This window comes from Giraffa tippelskirchi, chromosome 1, assembly GCF_054371585.1.
Source record: "Giraffa tippelskirchi isolate mGirTip1 chromosome 1, T2T-mGirTip1v1.2.pri, whole genome shotgun sequence".
NCBI lineage: Eukaryota > Metazoa > Chordata > Mammalia > Artiodactyla > Giraffidae > Giraffa > Giraffa tippelskirchi.
The window spans coordinates 45,870,896-45,888,277 of NC_137275.1; the positions used below are offsets into that span (position 1 = coordinate 45,870,896).

General features: G+C 36.8%; 1 protein-coding gene across 3 annotated transcripts in view; it reads left to right on the top strand.

Moving 5' to 3' along the window:
- The window catches only part of FRYL (FRY like transcription coactivator), a 250,228-nt gene that overhangs the window by 203,955 nt on the left and 28,891 nt on the right, over positions 1-17,382 (top strand). For 2 of the 3 annotated variants that reach the window (XM_081590510.1, XM_081590513.1), the window contains exons 41-49: positions 758-962; positions 2,443-2,564; positions 3,588-3,778; positions 5,113-5,207; positions 6,644-7,251; positions 7,563-7,660; positions 11,579-11,749; positions 13,852-13,992; positions 15,367-15,564. In XM_081590510.1, the coding sequence (XP_081446636.1) occupies positions 758-962; positions 2,443-2,564; positions 3,588-3,778; positions 5,113-5,207; positions 6,644-7,251; positions 7,563-7,660; positions 11,579-11,749; positions 13,852-13,992; positions 15,367-15,564 (1,829 nt within the window). The remainder of the gene's footprint in view (positions 1-757; positions 963-2,442; positions 2,565-3,587; positions 3,779-5,112; positions 5,208-6,643; positions 7,252-7,562; positions 7,661-11,578; positions 11,750-13,851; positions 13,993-15,366; positions 15,565-17,382) is intronic. The other variant, XM_081590507.1, reaches the window with a different exon arrangement.

A 17,382-nucleotide genomic window follows, 5' to 3' on the forward strand; every position in this document is an offset into this window, starting at 1 on the left:
TTCATTCATCAGTATCATCAGGTTTATAATAAATGACCCAGAAAATAATTGGGTTTAAAAATTGAAATAAGATTTTTTTTCCTAATATAATGTCAGATACAGGGTTAATACGTTTTAAAGTTACTTACTGAAAGCCCTGTTGTTTACTCAAAACCCTGTAGTTAGTGACAACACAACTGTTAGTAAACTTAGTCGCCTTTTTAAGCTATGATTAAAAGATGAATGGAATAAAGTTTACTGCCTTTTTTAAGTTTAGCATTTTTATTCAGAATTCCATAGTTTGTATTTGTTGTTTGTTTTTAAGGCTCCTTTTACCATTTTATAAATATGGGCATTAGTGATAACCTTTAGAATTATTTACTAATTGGCATAATATAAATATTACAAACAGACTTTAAAATTGTCTTTGTTTAAGTAAAGTCAAGCAGAAAGTGTGGAACCCTTAACGTAAAAAATTAAAAATCAGCTAACACTGTAGAAATTATTTCCTTAACACATGTTGAGGAAATATGCCCAAGTATCTGGAAACTGCCAGATCCAACTTTGTTCAGCAGATGGCAGCACAGGATAGCATAGTAAATCCAAACCATTAAGTTTTAATAAGAGGCTCTGAAAACAGTGTTTGCTCAAAAACTCACTTGATGGACTCTGGTGCTTGTGAGGCTCCAGTATAATCTGTAAGGGCCCATAGCTTAATCTTTAACTATTGTGGGAGATGGTTTCACATCTGGGCATTCACACCCATGGTCTCTTTCAGCAGGTGTTAGTGATTTTATACCTGATTACCAGCCCTCCCCCATGACCGACTCAGGGCTCAGCTCAAGTTCTACCTCCTCTAGTATCAGCTTAGGAAATAACAGCGCTGCCATTTCCCATCTGCACACCACTATCCTCAACGAGGTTGACATCTCAGTAGAGCAGGATGGAAAAGTCAAAACCCTCATGGAATTCATTACCTCAAGGTAACATTTGCGGCTCTTCCCATTCCAGCCATAAGCCTCTGTTAAGTCGTTGTTTCATTTGTCAGCTTCAGTGAACCCTGTTTTTGTTTTCCAAAGTGTCATTGATTTGGAAAAGACAGGTTTGTCTTGTGCAATATTTAGAAAATTTGATGCAACCAGACTTTCTTCTTTTGCTCACACAAGATTATATGTGAGGAAGGCCTTAATCATGTCTGAATACTAAGTGCCCAAAGAGAGTACAGTATTATCTGAGTGTATATTCTGCCTTCATTAGCTGCATTACCAGTCAATCATCAAATATTTACTTACGGTCCACTCTTTGCAAAACACTCTAAGAAGAAACATAAGACAGGGAAGAAGGGGCTAGCATAGCATAGCAAGAGCAAAATCACAGATGTGAGAAAACAAAGTATAATTGTTACTCACTCACTCAGGCTGGTGAGTAAACCAGCTTGAATTACATTCAAGAAAGCTTGGGAGAATTCAAACTGGAGCACCAGAACCATGAAGCCCAGGCCAGAGGTTATAGATCTTTCAAGAAAGGAGACATTATCGAAAATCTTTGAGCTGGAATGAGGAGTGTGGAAGGGGGCCCAATTAAATAAATATGTTGAGAAAATAAGTCTCATGGCAAAGTACTTGATGAATTAGAGGTGTCAGGGACTAGAGGCAGTGTGACCACATTTTTTTTTTCAGGGCACCTTGACCTGTGGTAATAAGGGGCTGAAATATGAATAACCAAGCTGGTAAATGCACAGATATTTTAAAGAAAGAATTGAAGGACATTAGTCTCTCCTAAACTTTTCCTGTAGTTTTAACTTATAAATTATTTTCTTTGCCTTACAATCTAAATAAAGTGTCACCTCTATAAACTTTGACCTTTAATATCTAAGCAATAACCAGTACTCTTCTCACTTGGCAAAATTTGCCATCTTTTCCTACTACCTCTGAAAGTGTTTGACTGTAACGATGAAACATTTTGAAATTATGTGTAACTTGGATCTTCCGCTACTTGCTCTAGATCATTGCAAATCCAGGTAGTATATGCTGCTGCTAAGTCACTTCAGTCGTGTCCGACTCTGTGCGACCCCATAGACGGCAGCCCACCAGGCTCCCCCCGTCCCTGGGATTCTCCAGGCAAGAACACTGGAGTGGGTTGCCGTTTCCTTCTCCAATGCATGAAAGGGAAAAGTGAAAGTGAAGTCGCTCAGTCGTGTCCGACCCTTAGCGAACCCATGGACTGCAGCCTACCAGGCTCCTCTGTCCATAGGATTTTCCACGCAAGAGTACTGGAGTGGGTTGCCATTTCCTTCTCCAGATAGTATATAAACAGTAGCAATAGACTATATGACATGCTGTTTGATTTTGATTTACTCAACTACTATCCTTTCTAACTGCAAAAGCACATTTTAAGGGAGTGTGTGTAAAACTTAATATCAAATTAAAAACCAAGGGAATCACATCTGTTCTCTGTTTTCAGAAAAAGAGGGCCCCTTTGGAACCATGAGGATGTTTCTGCCAAGAATCCTAGCATAAAGAGTGCTGAGCAGTTGACTACATTTTTGAAACATGTGGTTTCTGTTTTTAAGCAGTCAAGCTCAGGTATCTTTTAATAAATGTTGCAGATAATATTTACTTTCAAGTAGATCTTTTACTATGATGTCAAAACTTCTGATGATGTTCAGCAAAAAATTGACAGTTGACATGTCTAAATTCAAAAGTCATAGACAGGTTTTCTTTTTTAACTTATTAGTGATAACAGATTTGTTTTGGTTGAAGAAAAATTACTACTTGAAAATAAGACTGCTACTTTTGGGACTTCCCTGGTGGTCCAGTGATTAAGACTTTGCCTTCCAATGCTGGAGATGTGGGTTTGATCCCTGGTCAGGGAGCTAAGATTCCACATGCCTAGTGGCCAAAAAACCAAAGCATAAAAACAGAAGCAGTACTGTAACAAATTCAATAAAGACTTTAAAAGTGATACATACCAAATAGATCTTTGAAAAAAGAATGCCACTTTGACGTTCTTTGTTTGACATATGATAGTATAATAAAATTATAGCACAATTGTTCATCATGAAACAATTATTTTGAAGGAACATATGTAGAGATGACAAACTATACTGGTTTGGGCTTCTGTGATCTAAAATTGAACACATCCTGAAAATTAGAGTAAAACGTGTCTAAAATGGTGGTTCTTAGCTAGGGGTGATTCTTCTAGGAACATTTTGCAATGTCTGGAAACATTTTTATTGCAATTAGGGGGCGGGAAGTCAGTGATTAGTTGCTACTGGTGTCAAGTTGTCAAGAGGCTGGAGATGCCGTTACACAACTACACGGCACAGGACAGCCCTCACAACAGAGTTAACTTGCCAAAATGACAATAGTGGTGACGTTGAGAGACCTTGTTCTCAGCAATTACTTCCCTGGAGATTATAATGAAGTCATCTAAAGCGCAAATAGAATTGTATGAAAAGGAAAAGCATTGACTTAGAAAATGTTAATGCCCCGTTTGCCAACCACTATGCTGGCACTGAATTTAATATGGTTCCTAACTTCTGATCATCACCCCTATATATATCCCGAAAAACAAGAAGCATTTACTCGTTTCCTTTGTTTTCACAGAAGGAATTCACTTGGAACATCATCTTAGCGAGGTCGCTCTGCAGACAGCACTTTCTTGTTCTTCTCGACACTATGCTGGGAGATCCTTTCAGATTTTCCGGGCCCTAAAGCAGCCTCTCTCTGCAACTACACTTTCTGATGTTCTCTCCAGACTTGTAGAAACTGTAGGGGACCCAGGAGAAGATGCACAGGTAGTTCTTTCACTTCTTTCGGCAGGTGTTGAGCAGTCCTTCATTGTCAGGAACCTGTCTCCAAACATAAATCACGGCAGGTAGAGCAAGTTAATGTCATAGAGAATTATTGATGTCAGATGCTAAGAAGCAGAGAATTAAAAACAAAGTTAGATAATTCATGTTTAATAACATACAAATTGAATTAGGTGGTGCCTATAAAAACAGCTTTATATACACACACCTGGATATTATTCTGTGATGACTACAGGTGAAAGAGGAATTTAAAGTTAGATGTAAAGTAAAACACTGCATTTCATTTTTTAAGATAAATTGCATGAAATACTGCAATAGGGAACTTAACATAGGCCTGTACAGACCCATGATGTTATTAACACTGTTTTAGATACTGAGGATACAGTGGTGGACACCACAGAGTTCTTAGCATGGAGCTCACATTTCACTGGGGAAACAAACCTTTTAATCCACCAATAATGTATAATACAATTTTACTTAATGATGAATGCTGTGAAAATAATAAGGTAGGGTGACAGTTTAAACAATGATAGGGGTTTTTTTGTTTTTTTTTATAATCATCTAGAAGATGAGTTTTGAACACATGTGTAAATGAATAAGTGAGCCCTGTGATAATCTGGGACAGAGAGCAGAGGGAAATAGGACTAACAAATGCAAAAGTCCTGAGGCAGAAGCAGTAGGCTCTTCAGAGGAAAAGCAGACAATCCAGAGTGGCTACAGTGTATGGGATGGGGACTCCAGAGGCAGGTAGTCAGCAGACCCAGATCACATGAGGCCTGGGGAGGTTCTGCTGAGAGGTGGGATTTTACTCTGAATTGATGAGAAACTACACATAGGTTTAAAAGGAGGATGATGGATGTGATTTGCTTTTTTAAAAATTCACTCTGGGGTTGGCTTTGTGGCGTCCTTAGGAAGGTAAAAGAGGTCTGTTAAGAGGCTATTTGTAAGAGCCCAGGCCAGAATGGTGATAGTTGGATTAAAGGAAGCTGTGAAAGTAGAGAAGTCAGATATAGGATATATTTTTAAAGTAGTATTTTCAAGACTTGCTGATGGATTCAGTTTAGATGTGAGAGAAAGAAATAAGGATATCTCCTTGATTTCTGGCCCCAGCAATTTTGGATGGGTTGTGTTGCCATTATAATCAATTTATATCTTTAATTTGCTACATTTTCATCCATCTGCAAGATCATGTTGCTCAAGAGTTTAATTATTTTGTAATATTAATGTGGAACTTGTTCTATTTTAAAATCTCATCAGGATGTGCATTGCAGTTTCTTCTTTCAGAGCATAGTTAATTAAAATCTGCTCCTTTTTTCTAGGGATTTGTGATTGAGCTGCTACTCACGTTGGAATCTGCAATTGATACTTTAGCTGAAACCATGAAGCATTATGATCTTCTTTCTGCCCTTTCTCAGTAAGAATTTATAAACCAGGCAACTGGTGGATTTGTATATAAAACTTCAGTAGCTAAATAGGCACAATATTAATATTGTTCTAATATTGGTAGTGAGAGTAATACCCCCAAATTCAGATGAATTGCCAGTGGGAAAATGAGCCTTAGACAGTGAGGATGGGTGAAAGATCACAGGGCTAGTAAGTGGCAGTACTGTTCCTCTTTCATCTGGCCAGAGACCTTCATGCTGTGCTTCTAGGCTTCAGTCCCAGGAACAGGCTCTGTTCCCAGCACACTCAACAACCCATTATCCCCCGAGCAGGTCAGGCTCCTCAGGACTCACACTTTCCACCTATTGGTCCTTCTCCCTGGACCAGCCTCTCTTTAAACTTTCTCCTCTTTGTAAATCCCAAATTGATTTATCCTTCAAGTCCCATCTCAGTACCCCTCTCCTAGTTAAGCATTTCTAACTGCGACCAGGGGAGTATTAAGCATTCTATCCCTTGGATTCTCACAGTACAATCTTAATATTTTAATAATAGCAACTGCTGCTGTTGCTGCTGCCGCTGCTAAGTCGCTTCAGTCGTGGCCAACTCTGTGCGACCCCATAGACGGCAGCCCACCAGGCTCTGCCGTCCCTGGGATTCTCCAGGCAAGAATACTGGAGTGGGTTGCCATTTCCTTCTCCAGCGCATGAAAGGGAAAAGTGAAAGTGAAGTCGCTCAGTCGTGTCCGACTCTTAGCGACCCCATGGAGCCTACCAGGCTCCTCCATCCACGGGACTTTCCAGGCAAGAGTACTGGAGTGGGGTGCCATTGCCTTCTCCGAATAACAGCAACTAGCAGGTTATAATTTTCATGGACTTCAATATTTCTAGCATTTTGCATACCACTGGCACATGTAGAGAATATTCTGTACTTATTTTTAATCAATGATAACTAGATGTGAGGAAGAAGGAGAAATCAAAATTAAATTTTTGAGCTTGGTTCTTTTGGAAAGAGTGTGAATTGACAGAAATAGGGACATCAGGACTGTTGAGTCTGAAGATGAGACAAACGAGGCCTGGGCTTTGGATATAATGTTTACCAAATCCCAGACCTGAAAATTATCAGCAGTATCTATAGCAGCATTTTCACTTCAAATCAAACCTCATCCAACTCAGGGGAAATAATCGGTCACAGTAGAAAAGATACTGTTGTACATTTTTTATTAATAGAGAGGAAAGAACTGAAATTGGTTTCAGCAAAGTCTTGTATTTTTTTTTAATATTTTAATTTTATTGGAGTAGAGTTGACTTACCGTGTTGTGTTAGTTTCAGGTATTAAGTCAGATATACTTCAAAAATGATTTTTCCTGGTAACAGTTACTGTTTTTCAGTTGTTTTAAGAGTACAGTTAATGTAGCAAAAGAAGCAATTGTGCATGGATTCATCTTTTATTCTTTTTTTTTCTTTCAAGAACCTCAAACCATGATCCTATAATGGGAAACAAGTATGCAGCTAACAGGAAAAGCACTGGACAACTCAATCTAAGCACAAGTCCCATTAATAGTAGCAGTTATTTGGGATACAACAGTAATACAAGAAGTAACTCTTTGAGGTTAAGTTTAATTGGTGACCGAAGAGGTGACCGGCGGCGGAGTAACACACTGGATATAATGGATGGACGGATCAACCACAGCAGTAGCTTAGCGAGGACTCGAAGCCTTTCCTCCCTGAGAGAGAAAGCAGCGTACGATGTGCAGCCCACTACTGAGCCCGCCAACTTGATGGCCACCATTTTTTGGATAGCAGCCTCTTTGTTAGAATCAGATTATGAATATGAATACCTCCTGGCTCTCAGGCTTCTCAACAAACTGCTGATCCACCTGCCTTTGGATAAATCAGAGAGTCGAGAGAAGATTGAAAATGTACAAAGCAAACTGAAGTGGAATAACTTCCCAGGCCTTCAACAGCTCTTCCTTAAGGGTTTTACCTCAGTATCCACACAGGAAATGACAGTGCACCTCCTGAGTAAACTCATTTCTGTCTCCAAACACACATTGGTGGATCCTTCCCAGTTGTCAGGTGATGTGAATAGAATTACACCAACTTTTTTTTTTTGCTTTTTTAATGTAGTGAAATGTAAACTAATCATTTGTTTTGAAATCTACTAATTTCTGCTTTTCCACAGAGTTTTCTTAATATGTGAGGTAGCATAAATTTTTTGGTAAAAGAAAACAAACAAACAAACACATTTTTTTAGAAGATCAAGTACCCCAGGAAATAAAAAGAAAATGGTTTCTGTGAACCATTAAAAAACAAACAAAATAAAAACCTTTAATTTTTAAAATAATGTGCAATAAAATTGGTTATTGTTTGCTTTTTTTTTTTGATAGGCTTTCCTCTTAACATCCTTTGCTTATTGCCTCACTTAATCCAGCATTTTGACAGCCCAACTCAGTTTTGCAAAGAAACAGCTAGTCGAATAGCAAAGGTAAGCAAATGTTACGCTGAATGATAACACTGGAGGGAAATTTCTCTAGAGTCTATCTTAAGGGGGGAATCTCCTCAGAATCCTTTTACTGTCACTTCCTGTGTGAGTTTTGCATCTAAATTTTTATTTTTATGCATATATGAAGGAGTAATATAGTAATGATGTAAGTTACAATTGCTCAAATGACAGTGAATAAAATTACTTGTTTAGAGTAACTGTCCTCTGAGTCTTGAGTCTTTTTCTGCTCCGTTTCCCTACTTTATCCTCTACCTGTCAGTTTCCAAGTCATTCATTTATTCACTACCAGATAGGTACTGAGCACTGGATCAGGTGGTGAAATACAGTGATTATCAAAGTAGGTAGACCCTTTAGCCCCATGGGGCCTAGAGTTCGGAGTGTGATCACCTAGAATCTGGTGACTTTGCAATGAAAGTGAAACTGTTAGCTGCTCAGAAACTCATTGTGACCCTGTGGACTGTAGCCCGCCAGGCTCCTCTGTCCATGGGATTCTCCATGCAAATATTCTAGGGACACATAAACCAAAATCTGCCTCAAGGAAGTCATATCTAAGCTGACTTTGAAGGTTGAATAGGAATGACCAAAATAAGATCCCTGTATGAGAAACAGAAGCAGGGCAGAGGGTAGAAATTTTCCAAGCAGGAGAAATCACATGTGCAGAGTCCCTGAGGAAGAAGAGGGCATAATATATTTTTTGATTCTGAAACTTCTCTCTTTTTGTTTGCCTTTTAACGTTCTCTTCATCTTCTCTCTGCTCCCTTCATTCTTTTTTCTTTCCTTATTTGACTCTTTCTCTCCCATCATACATTTCTTAAACAAGTATGTAGCTATTTTTAAATCATCCTGGACAGACTTTGTATAAAAAGTTTTATAGCTCAGTCAAATTTTAAAAGAAAATTATTTTGAATTTTATATACTTAGTAATTTCCTCTTAAGAACAAGAAAGAAATCACAACTACTTTGCCTTCTGCTTAAACTTAATTCTGAACTAATTTTATGTATTTATTTACTTTGTCACATTGAGTCTTAGAAAAAAGACTTCAAGCTGAAAATACAAGCAGTTACAAGGAGTTATATGAATTTACCAGTAACATATATACAACAAGAAATTAGGTGAACTGAGGAAGTGACTCAATAGTAATATAAGTAAAATAACCTGGTTAAATCACTGGGGAAAAATCAGAGAAGTCTGCAACATAAGGGAACAAGCACGTAAACTTCTCTGGAAGAGCTTTTTATATAAGCAACTTTTTTCAAACCTGAGATTCAGGTTTCATAAACAGAAAGAGCAAGCTTCTAGAAAGCTAAACAAACACCCACCTCTCCCTGGCCCACATTTCAATGTTGGTAAGTGCAGATTTATCTCTGGGTACCAATGGAGTGAAAAAATACTACCAACCCAATTATCACATACACAGCTAGCTACAAGAGTAAGAACACTTTCATTATCTTGATGGATAATATTTAATGAATGACAAAAATAATAAAATATGCTGTTGAATCTATCCCTATTTAAATTTCTAAATAGATGTGGAGAAATTCTTAACCATTTTAAAAGCATGTGTTTAAAAAGAAGAGCCATCATTATAGTTAATGGAAATACATCTTAGTTGTGAAAATGATGGTTTGCACTAAAAAACCCAACGTGTATTTGCATTAATGAGGTCTAAAAGTGATTTAAAAATTTTATTAAAATGACTTTCACTTTAATATTCTGATAACTTACCATTAGGAAAATGTAAACAAAGGGTTTGTTTTTTTTTTTCCTACATGAGGGGTAAGAAAGAAAATATAAGGAAAAAAATATTGGCTTATTTGGGGATTTTAAGAAAATAAGAAGCATAAATTTCCTGATAAGAGAAGTAGAAACATTTGAGATTGGCAGCTGAAATGTGATGAGTAATTTGCTTAGTGCTGGGGCAGGTGAGAAGCACAGTGTGGCCAGAAGACCATGGAAGCCCCTTGAGCTCCAAGCCTGTGCTGTCATGACTGAGGCAAAGCACAGAAATGTCCCAAATATCTTTTCTTTTTAAGAAATCAAATATATGGCTTTCTGTGAGTCATAAACTGCTGTGAAGTCTGTTTTCTTCCTGTTGAGCAGCACACAAAGGTTCCCTCTGTGAGCTTTCAGCAACCTGCAGGATGTGGACTAAATTGATTCCTTAATTATTCTCTCACTTCAACTGTTGAGAGTGATTTTCTGCCATTATGTGCTTCCTCATTATGCAAATATCACTGCTGCTGCTGTTTGTGCCCGTGGAGAGCACAGCATTTCAAAATGAGGCAATACTTGGAATAAATATTGTCCTTTTTAGCTATTCATTATGGCAAAAATAGCATGCTAAAAATGTTTTGTTATAAAACATAACTCTTTGTGGCTCATAATTTAACCTGGTAATTCCAAAATCAAGCTAGTCTTGCTTTACTATAAAATTGCACAGCCTATATTCCAAAGAATGTCTTCCTTTTCAAAAACTAGGTTTTAAAAAATCATTCTTTCAAAAAAATATCCTTTAAGAAGATAAGAATTCTATCAGAATGTCATTCTTCAAGCTAAAATTAAAGAATTCACCTCAAACTATAAAAATTTTTGCTGAAGAGTAACAGATTGTGAAATTATAAAGTTATATGGTTTTATAAAATAATGTGAAAAATTACTATATTTTGAAGTACAAGTAATTATATCTTGAAATATAAGTGAAATACAAGTATTCTGAAATATCAACCAACTTTTTCTTTTTTCTTCCTGGTGTCTCTTTTATGAGTAAAAGGCTAATGCATGAAAACAACTGCTTTGAATGATTTTATAAAATAACTTCCAAGGTACTATGTTAAGTTTCTGCAGAGTCTTGCACGCCTTCATATCTTGGGCTTATCCAGTGATATTGTCTGCATGATGAATAAGCGTAAAAGTCAGTTACAGTCATCTGAAAGTTGAAAATTTATATATATTTTAAAAGGTAATACTCTTGTTTTATCAAATGCTCTAGGCAGTTTGTGAAAATAAGATGGAAGAATAAGGGAGGAAAATGAAAAAAAGGAGAACTAAAAGAACTTTCATCACGGCTATCCTTTCACGATAGCTGAGACTAGCATGGCCCTTTTCCAGTTCTTCACTGTTCAGTTATCCTTGGAGGAGGTTAAGGAACATCCTCACCAGTGACTCAGGGAACAGACAAAGAAGGTGCATTTGGCCCATTAGATTCTCCCAAACATTTGTTGATTCAGCTACTGTAATACTGTATCAAGCAAACTCTAAGAAAGTCAGTATACTTTGTACCAGCCTGTAAATGACTGGCCAAGGACCTTGAGAGCTATAGCTGATTCCCTGAACATTGGAGATGCAGGGGCTCAAGCATTTTATCAGCCCTCCAGTGAAGTCCTTTTACTGTATCACACATGTTGAGGCTTCTGCAGCTGACTGCTTTGGTGAGATTCCCTAAGCACCTTGAGACTAAAGCATTTCTTCTTTGGCACAGCAGCTCTGAACCTCCCTGAGGATTTCCTGGTTGAGTCTGCCTATTTAGTTTCTTGTACTCTGAACCTTATATGGATTTTATAAGACAAAACTCTTTTTACAAAATGATACATAGGATTTACAAAAATGTTTAGGTTTTTACCAAAGACATTTTTCCAGAACATGGGACTGAAAAGAAAGCTGTGTACTTAACACCCATGGAAGTGCTTGACATATTAACCATCTTTCCATATTATCTAAATCATTCCGTCAAGGATGCCTTGTGCTTTCTCCTTTTCTATTTAACTTCTCTACTGTATTGAGATAAAATGCATTAATGCTTCAACATATATATCTAAATTATTTCATTAAATGAATATGTTGAATATAAAATTATGTTTAATGTCGTTAAGTAAATGAAATTTTTTTTGTTGTTTTTTTAGGTTTGTGCAGAAGAAAAATGCCCAACACTTGTCAACCTGGCTCACATGATGAGCCTGTACAGTACACACACATACTCCAGAGATTGTTCTAACTGGATCAACGTAGTGTGTAGATACCTGCATGACTCCTTCTCAGATACTACGTTTAGTCTTGTGACTTATCTTGCAGAGGTAAATTTACCCCCATAAAAGGATCTTTCAACTGCTCTGTGATAGAATTTTCAAGAGTATTTATTTGCAGCACTAATACTAATTTTCAAATTTTATTTAAGGATGAATAGAGGTAACATCATTTTTTAAGAAGAAAAAATATATAGTTAATGTCGTTCAAGTACAAATGAGTTTTTTTTTTTTTTTACTTCTTCATTCACTGTCCTTAAGTGGTATAAATGCAAAATAATGTAAACTTCAACTTTATTTAAAGTGGAAAATGGGTTTTTGAATGTATTTCCACATTCACTGTCTTTAAGTAACACAAAACTCAAAATAATATAAACCTCACCTTTATTTAAAATGGAAAATGGGTTTTTTCCCATGGTCTTGATCCTAGCAAATGGTTATCATTTTTTGTTTCTATAAATTAGCTCTTGGCTTTGAAATTCTTTCTAGAATAATAGTATGGCATGCAAAGCCATTTCTGCTGGGCAAGTATTTATTCTGGTGATATGTTTACCTCCTAATCTAAAATATGATGGGGGGGCAGTAAGTAGAATTTAAAACTAGTCCTAGAACAGCATAAAAAGAACACAGTTGACCTTGCACAATGCTGGGATTAAGGGTGCTAACTCTCCATACAGTCAAATTCAAGTATATCTTATAGTCAGCCCTCTACATCTGTGATTCAACCAACTGTGAATCATGTAGTGCTGTGGTGCTGAAAAAAATCCGCATATAAACAGACCCACACAGTTCAAACCCATATTATTCAAGGGTCGACTGTATTTATTTGTTGAAGAAGTAACTCCATGCCTAGGAAAGGAAGTTACTGAGTAGAGAATACCGGAGACCTTCAAAAGGAAGAAATTCCTAGTCACTAAAAATGTTTGTCAGCTTGCAATAAAGTGATACCTTCCTTTTTAGAAAGTTGACCTCTAGAGATTAAACCTAACACACGAAGAGACTTAAATTATTTTTAACTCAATAAGCGTTTAAGTATTGCTCACAGCACCGTTTAACTTATCCAAGTCACTGATGGTGCCCATCATAAACTTCTCAAGATGGTGTAAATTTTTAAGGTGTTGGTTTTAATAGATTTACTCTCATCACCTTTATATTTAAGTGAGCTGACAGAGTGAGCTCTCTGCCTGAGAGCCTCCTGACATGAATGAATGTGCATCGCTAGGTTTATCTTGTACCTGTACCTTTAGGACAAGAGGCAACGTAAAGCCAGACCTAAGACCTAAGCTCCTTTGAATTTAAGTGCCTTAATCCAGCTTTCACTTTTGTGCCACCATAAAGCCCAGCACTAAAGTAACACTTGGAGAAGGAAATGGCAACCCACTCCAGTATTCTTGCCTGGAGAATTTCATGGATAGAGGAACCTGGTGGGCTACAGTCCATGGGGTCACCAAGAGTCGGCCACAACTGAGCACATAATCACAAACACTAGCTCTCCCTGAAGACTGACCCGTGGGGTTCTAAGGTCTGACACTGGCACAGTACAGCCTATTGGGTACCACATATGGGCAATATATTTCCAGTAAAGAGAATGCTTTGCCCCAAATGTTAGGCTTATTAGTATAAGTTATCCTTATTCTATGATTATTAATGATCCTCAGATTATCACTAACAACAGTACTAAAATTATTTACATGTATTTAAAATTACCCAGATATAATTTAATTGTCCCACAAACCCTAATAGAAAAGTGGTATCACTTTTCATTTTAAAAATCAGGGCTCAGAGAGGTTAAGAAACTTGTCCAAGATTACATGGGTAGTCATCGGCTGGTGGGAATGGCTTGGGAGTATTTAAGTTATTCTTTGGTAATGGTGGTAGAGCAGTTTTAAAATAAATGGTGTTCAATTAAATTAGTTAAGGGTATGAAAGTAAACACTAAGGTTAAGAAAAAACAATCTACCTAATTCTCCTTTCTGAAGCAAGAACAAGTAACAATAATAGACTTCATCTTTTACGTTCATTAGTCTCTATATTTCTGATAATCTGACCATAAACTCTTAGGTTAACTCTATTGTGGTTTTCAGCATCAGTAATGTAAATACGATGGAATTTTCTTGAACCTGATTACAGTATATTTTTAATATTACATTTAGCTGCTAGAAAAAGGACTGTCTAGTATGCAGCAGTCATTACTACAGATCATCTACAGTCTTTTGAGTCATATTGACCTCTCCGCCGCCCCAGTAAAGCAGTTTAATCTGGAGATCATAAAGATCATTGGCAAATATGTACAGGTGAGTAGCTATAAATCTTATGTATAGAAAATGATCATCTCAAAAACAATATATAATCATAAAAAATTGGAAACACCTTAAATGTCGTAAGAGCAGGGGAAGTGGTTAGTTCATAAATCATGTTTTCAGGAATATTTATGAGATGGAAGAATGTTCTCAATGTGAATGACATAAAGCAGAATCTGACTGGTAGGATTCAGCAAGCAAGTACATTTAGGCATTCGTTTACATTTAGAACACAACTACCAATATAATTTACAGGAACATCCCTGAAGAGGCTTACACATTTTACAGTGCCCAGAGCTCCTAATTTTTTCCATAAGAAAAAAAAAATGATGATTTCTATTTAATCTAATTTTGTTAAAGATAAACTGTTTCTACAGTGATGTGCTTAAATTGTCACAATATCATTTGAACATTTCTATTATCACTAATATTTTGTGCTTTAGATGGCTTCATATCGAGATGTTATTAACTAAATTAGAAAACTCAGTTCTGCTAAGGATTTTTACACTTCCTTTCTTTAGTAATATTTTACCTGATTCAGAACTGTTAACTATGAAACAATATGTATAATAAAAGGTTGAGGCGTGATTTTAGTACCACGAGTAAGAAAAAAAGTCATTTTTTTTACATGATTCTTTTCAGTAGATGGTAAAAGAGAAATGTTCTAAATTCTTAATTAGACATCGATTCCTCTCCACCTATACATCTGTCATGTAAATCATCCCTAAATTATACCGGTAGAAATATACAAAGTGAAAAGCAGAAAAATAACTCAGAAACATTGCCACCATATATGAGGGGAAAAGCTCACCCTATACAGGTCAGGAATCACTGAGAGGATTGTTTTAGCACAGCACTTATGCTTATTATTTGGGGCTTGAGTCATTAAGAAAAATCTAAATTTTAAAAATATTTTAATATTTTTATGTCTAAGAAATCTGATGCATTAAAAATTGTTTATCACCAAGGCTTAAAACATTTTAAGTTCAGAGTCTTAGAGCCATACACTTCATTCATCTAGAAAGTTGCCATACATACGACCCTTTAGCTTACCCCTACTGCCAGATTACTGTATTAGACTTTCTTAATGAATAATACTTATAAAGTACTTAGTCAGAACAGTGCAAAATATCCTGAGTTGTTGGCATTATTATGCATATAATGTCTTGTAAATCTAACAGTAAAAATAATAACTTATTTTCTATCCTTGTGTAACTCAGACCCTCAGTTAAGGACCTCAGAGTAAAAATGAATAATTGACAAGGAATTTTTATAGAAATAATATTTTCACTGTCTAAAGTGTAAGTTTTTGTTCTTAGTTACATGTGTATATGTAATTTTTATATGTCTGTTAATTTTTGAAACCAGAGTCCTTATTGGAAGGAAGCCCTTAACATCTTAAAACTGGTGGTGTCCCGCTCGGCAAGCCTTGTTGTGCCCAACGATATCCCCAAGACCTATGGAGGAGATATGGGCTCTCCTGAGATATCCTTCACTAAAATTTTTAATAATGTCTCTAAGGAGTTGCCTGGGAAGACTTTGGATTTTCATTTTGATATATCTGAGGTAAGATGCTCAGGTATTGGTAAAGGCACTGTATTAGAAATGTTCATTTGTTCATTCTGTCATTAATCAAGCACTGATTGAGCCCATACTCAGCAGGAGATGCTGTGACAGGTGCCCTGAAAACAAGGTGGGTGTGGGGGAAAGGCCTACTCTCAGCATGCCTTTAGCCTCTTGAGGAGATAGGCAAATAAACACAGTGCTTTGGTGCCAAGTAAGTTCGAAGTTTTATAGGACTATATAGCATGTACATCTAACTTAATCTGACTAAATGGGAGCATATATGGAAGTGTGGGCAAGGGAGATTAATCCCAGAAAAAGCACCACATGTGAATGAAGGCTTGTAAGTGTGAGGAAGCATGGTGCTCTGGAAAATTCTAATTAGCATGGCCTACCTTGAACATGTAGCACAGAGGACAGAGTAGTGTGATGAGAGAGAAAGCTGAAGCCATAGGGAGCAGCACAATCATGAGGATATTGTTGGATGAGATGGTTATATCTTGAAGAAGTAGTAGCTCTTCAAGGATTTTTAGCTGGAATAGAAAATACTAGGATTTGCGTTTTAGGGAGATCACTCTGGCAACAGGATAGAAAAAAAGACCAGCAAGAATTTTTTAAGAGGGAAGTTATCAGTCAAGTATTTTGCAGGGTAGGGGGAGTTAAGAAAGATAGCAATTGAAAATCTACTCACATTTTAATTGAAAAGGATAATAGAGATTTTTAAAAAATTTGCAGTTGAGTGTTGGTATTTGAGGGCTTCCCTGGTGGCTCAGATGGTAAAGAATCCGCCTGCAGTGCAGGAGACCTGGGTTCGATCGCTGGGTCGGAAGTTTCCCTGGAGAAGGGAACGGCGGCTACCCACTCCAGTGTTCTTGCCTGGAGAATCCCCATGGGTAGAGGAGCCTGGATGGCTGCAGTCTATGGGCAAAGAATCAGACATGACTGAGCGACTAAGCACAGCACAGCACTTGGTGTTGAATTTATCTGAAGCTTATTGATTTGTGTTTTTTTAAGATATAAAGTATGTTTGTTGCTTGTGTTTTAGTTAATATCACCTGAGAATTTCTAACATGGAGTACACAGCATGGGAATATTATAGAGAAACTAGCTTTGCTATTCTTCTGAGTCAGAAATTGATAGTGTAACAATTATTTTGTTTAAAGAGTAATATGAATCCTCAGAACATTTGATATATATCAGATACTTAATTTCAATTTATTTCATCAAAAATTCCTAAATACCTGCTATATGTAGGCACTGAAGATATACTAGAGGAAGAGCAATGAGTCATGCTCAGTCTAGGGACTCCCATATAGCAATTAGAGACAGGCAAAGAAAGAAATCAACGTCACTGAGTAAATGTCCAAGAGGAATTACCCAGACGTGGTGGTGGCATCAGCATGGGCCTCCTTGGAAGTGTGGAGGCAGTGTTGAAAGTAACTCAGGATTTGCTTGGTGCCTGTTTCATGCAGAGGAGGGGGTATATGTCAACACAAAGGTCCATAAAGGTGCCATATCTTGGGAAACAAACTCAACTTTGATGGAGTGCAAAGTTCAGGAGGGAGTGGTAGAAGTTGAAAGTGGGAACATAAGCAGGAAACAGATCATAAACGGACTTGTATGACATGCATATGAGCTTAAAATTATATTCAAATGCAAATTTGAAACACTTCACAAAGCCAGGTAAGCATCATTTTGGATTCATCATGGAATTTTACTACAATAAATTTTGGAAATGTCATATATTAGATTCGCAATAAGACATTATATGATAGCTTTCACTTTGAAATTGTTACTTATCTTGAATATTTGCAGAAGCAC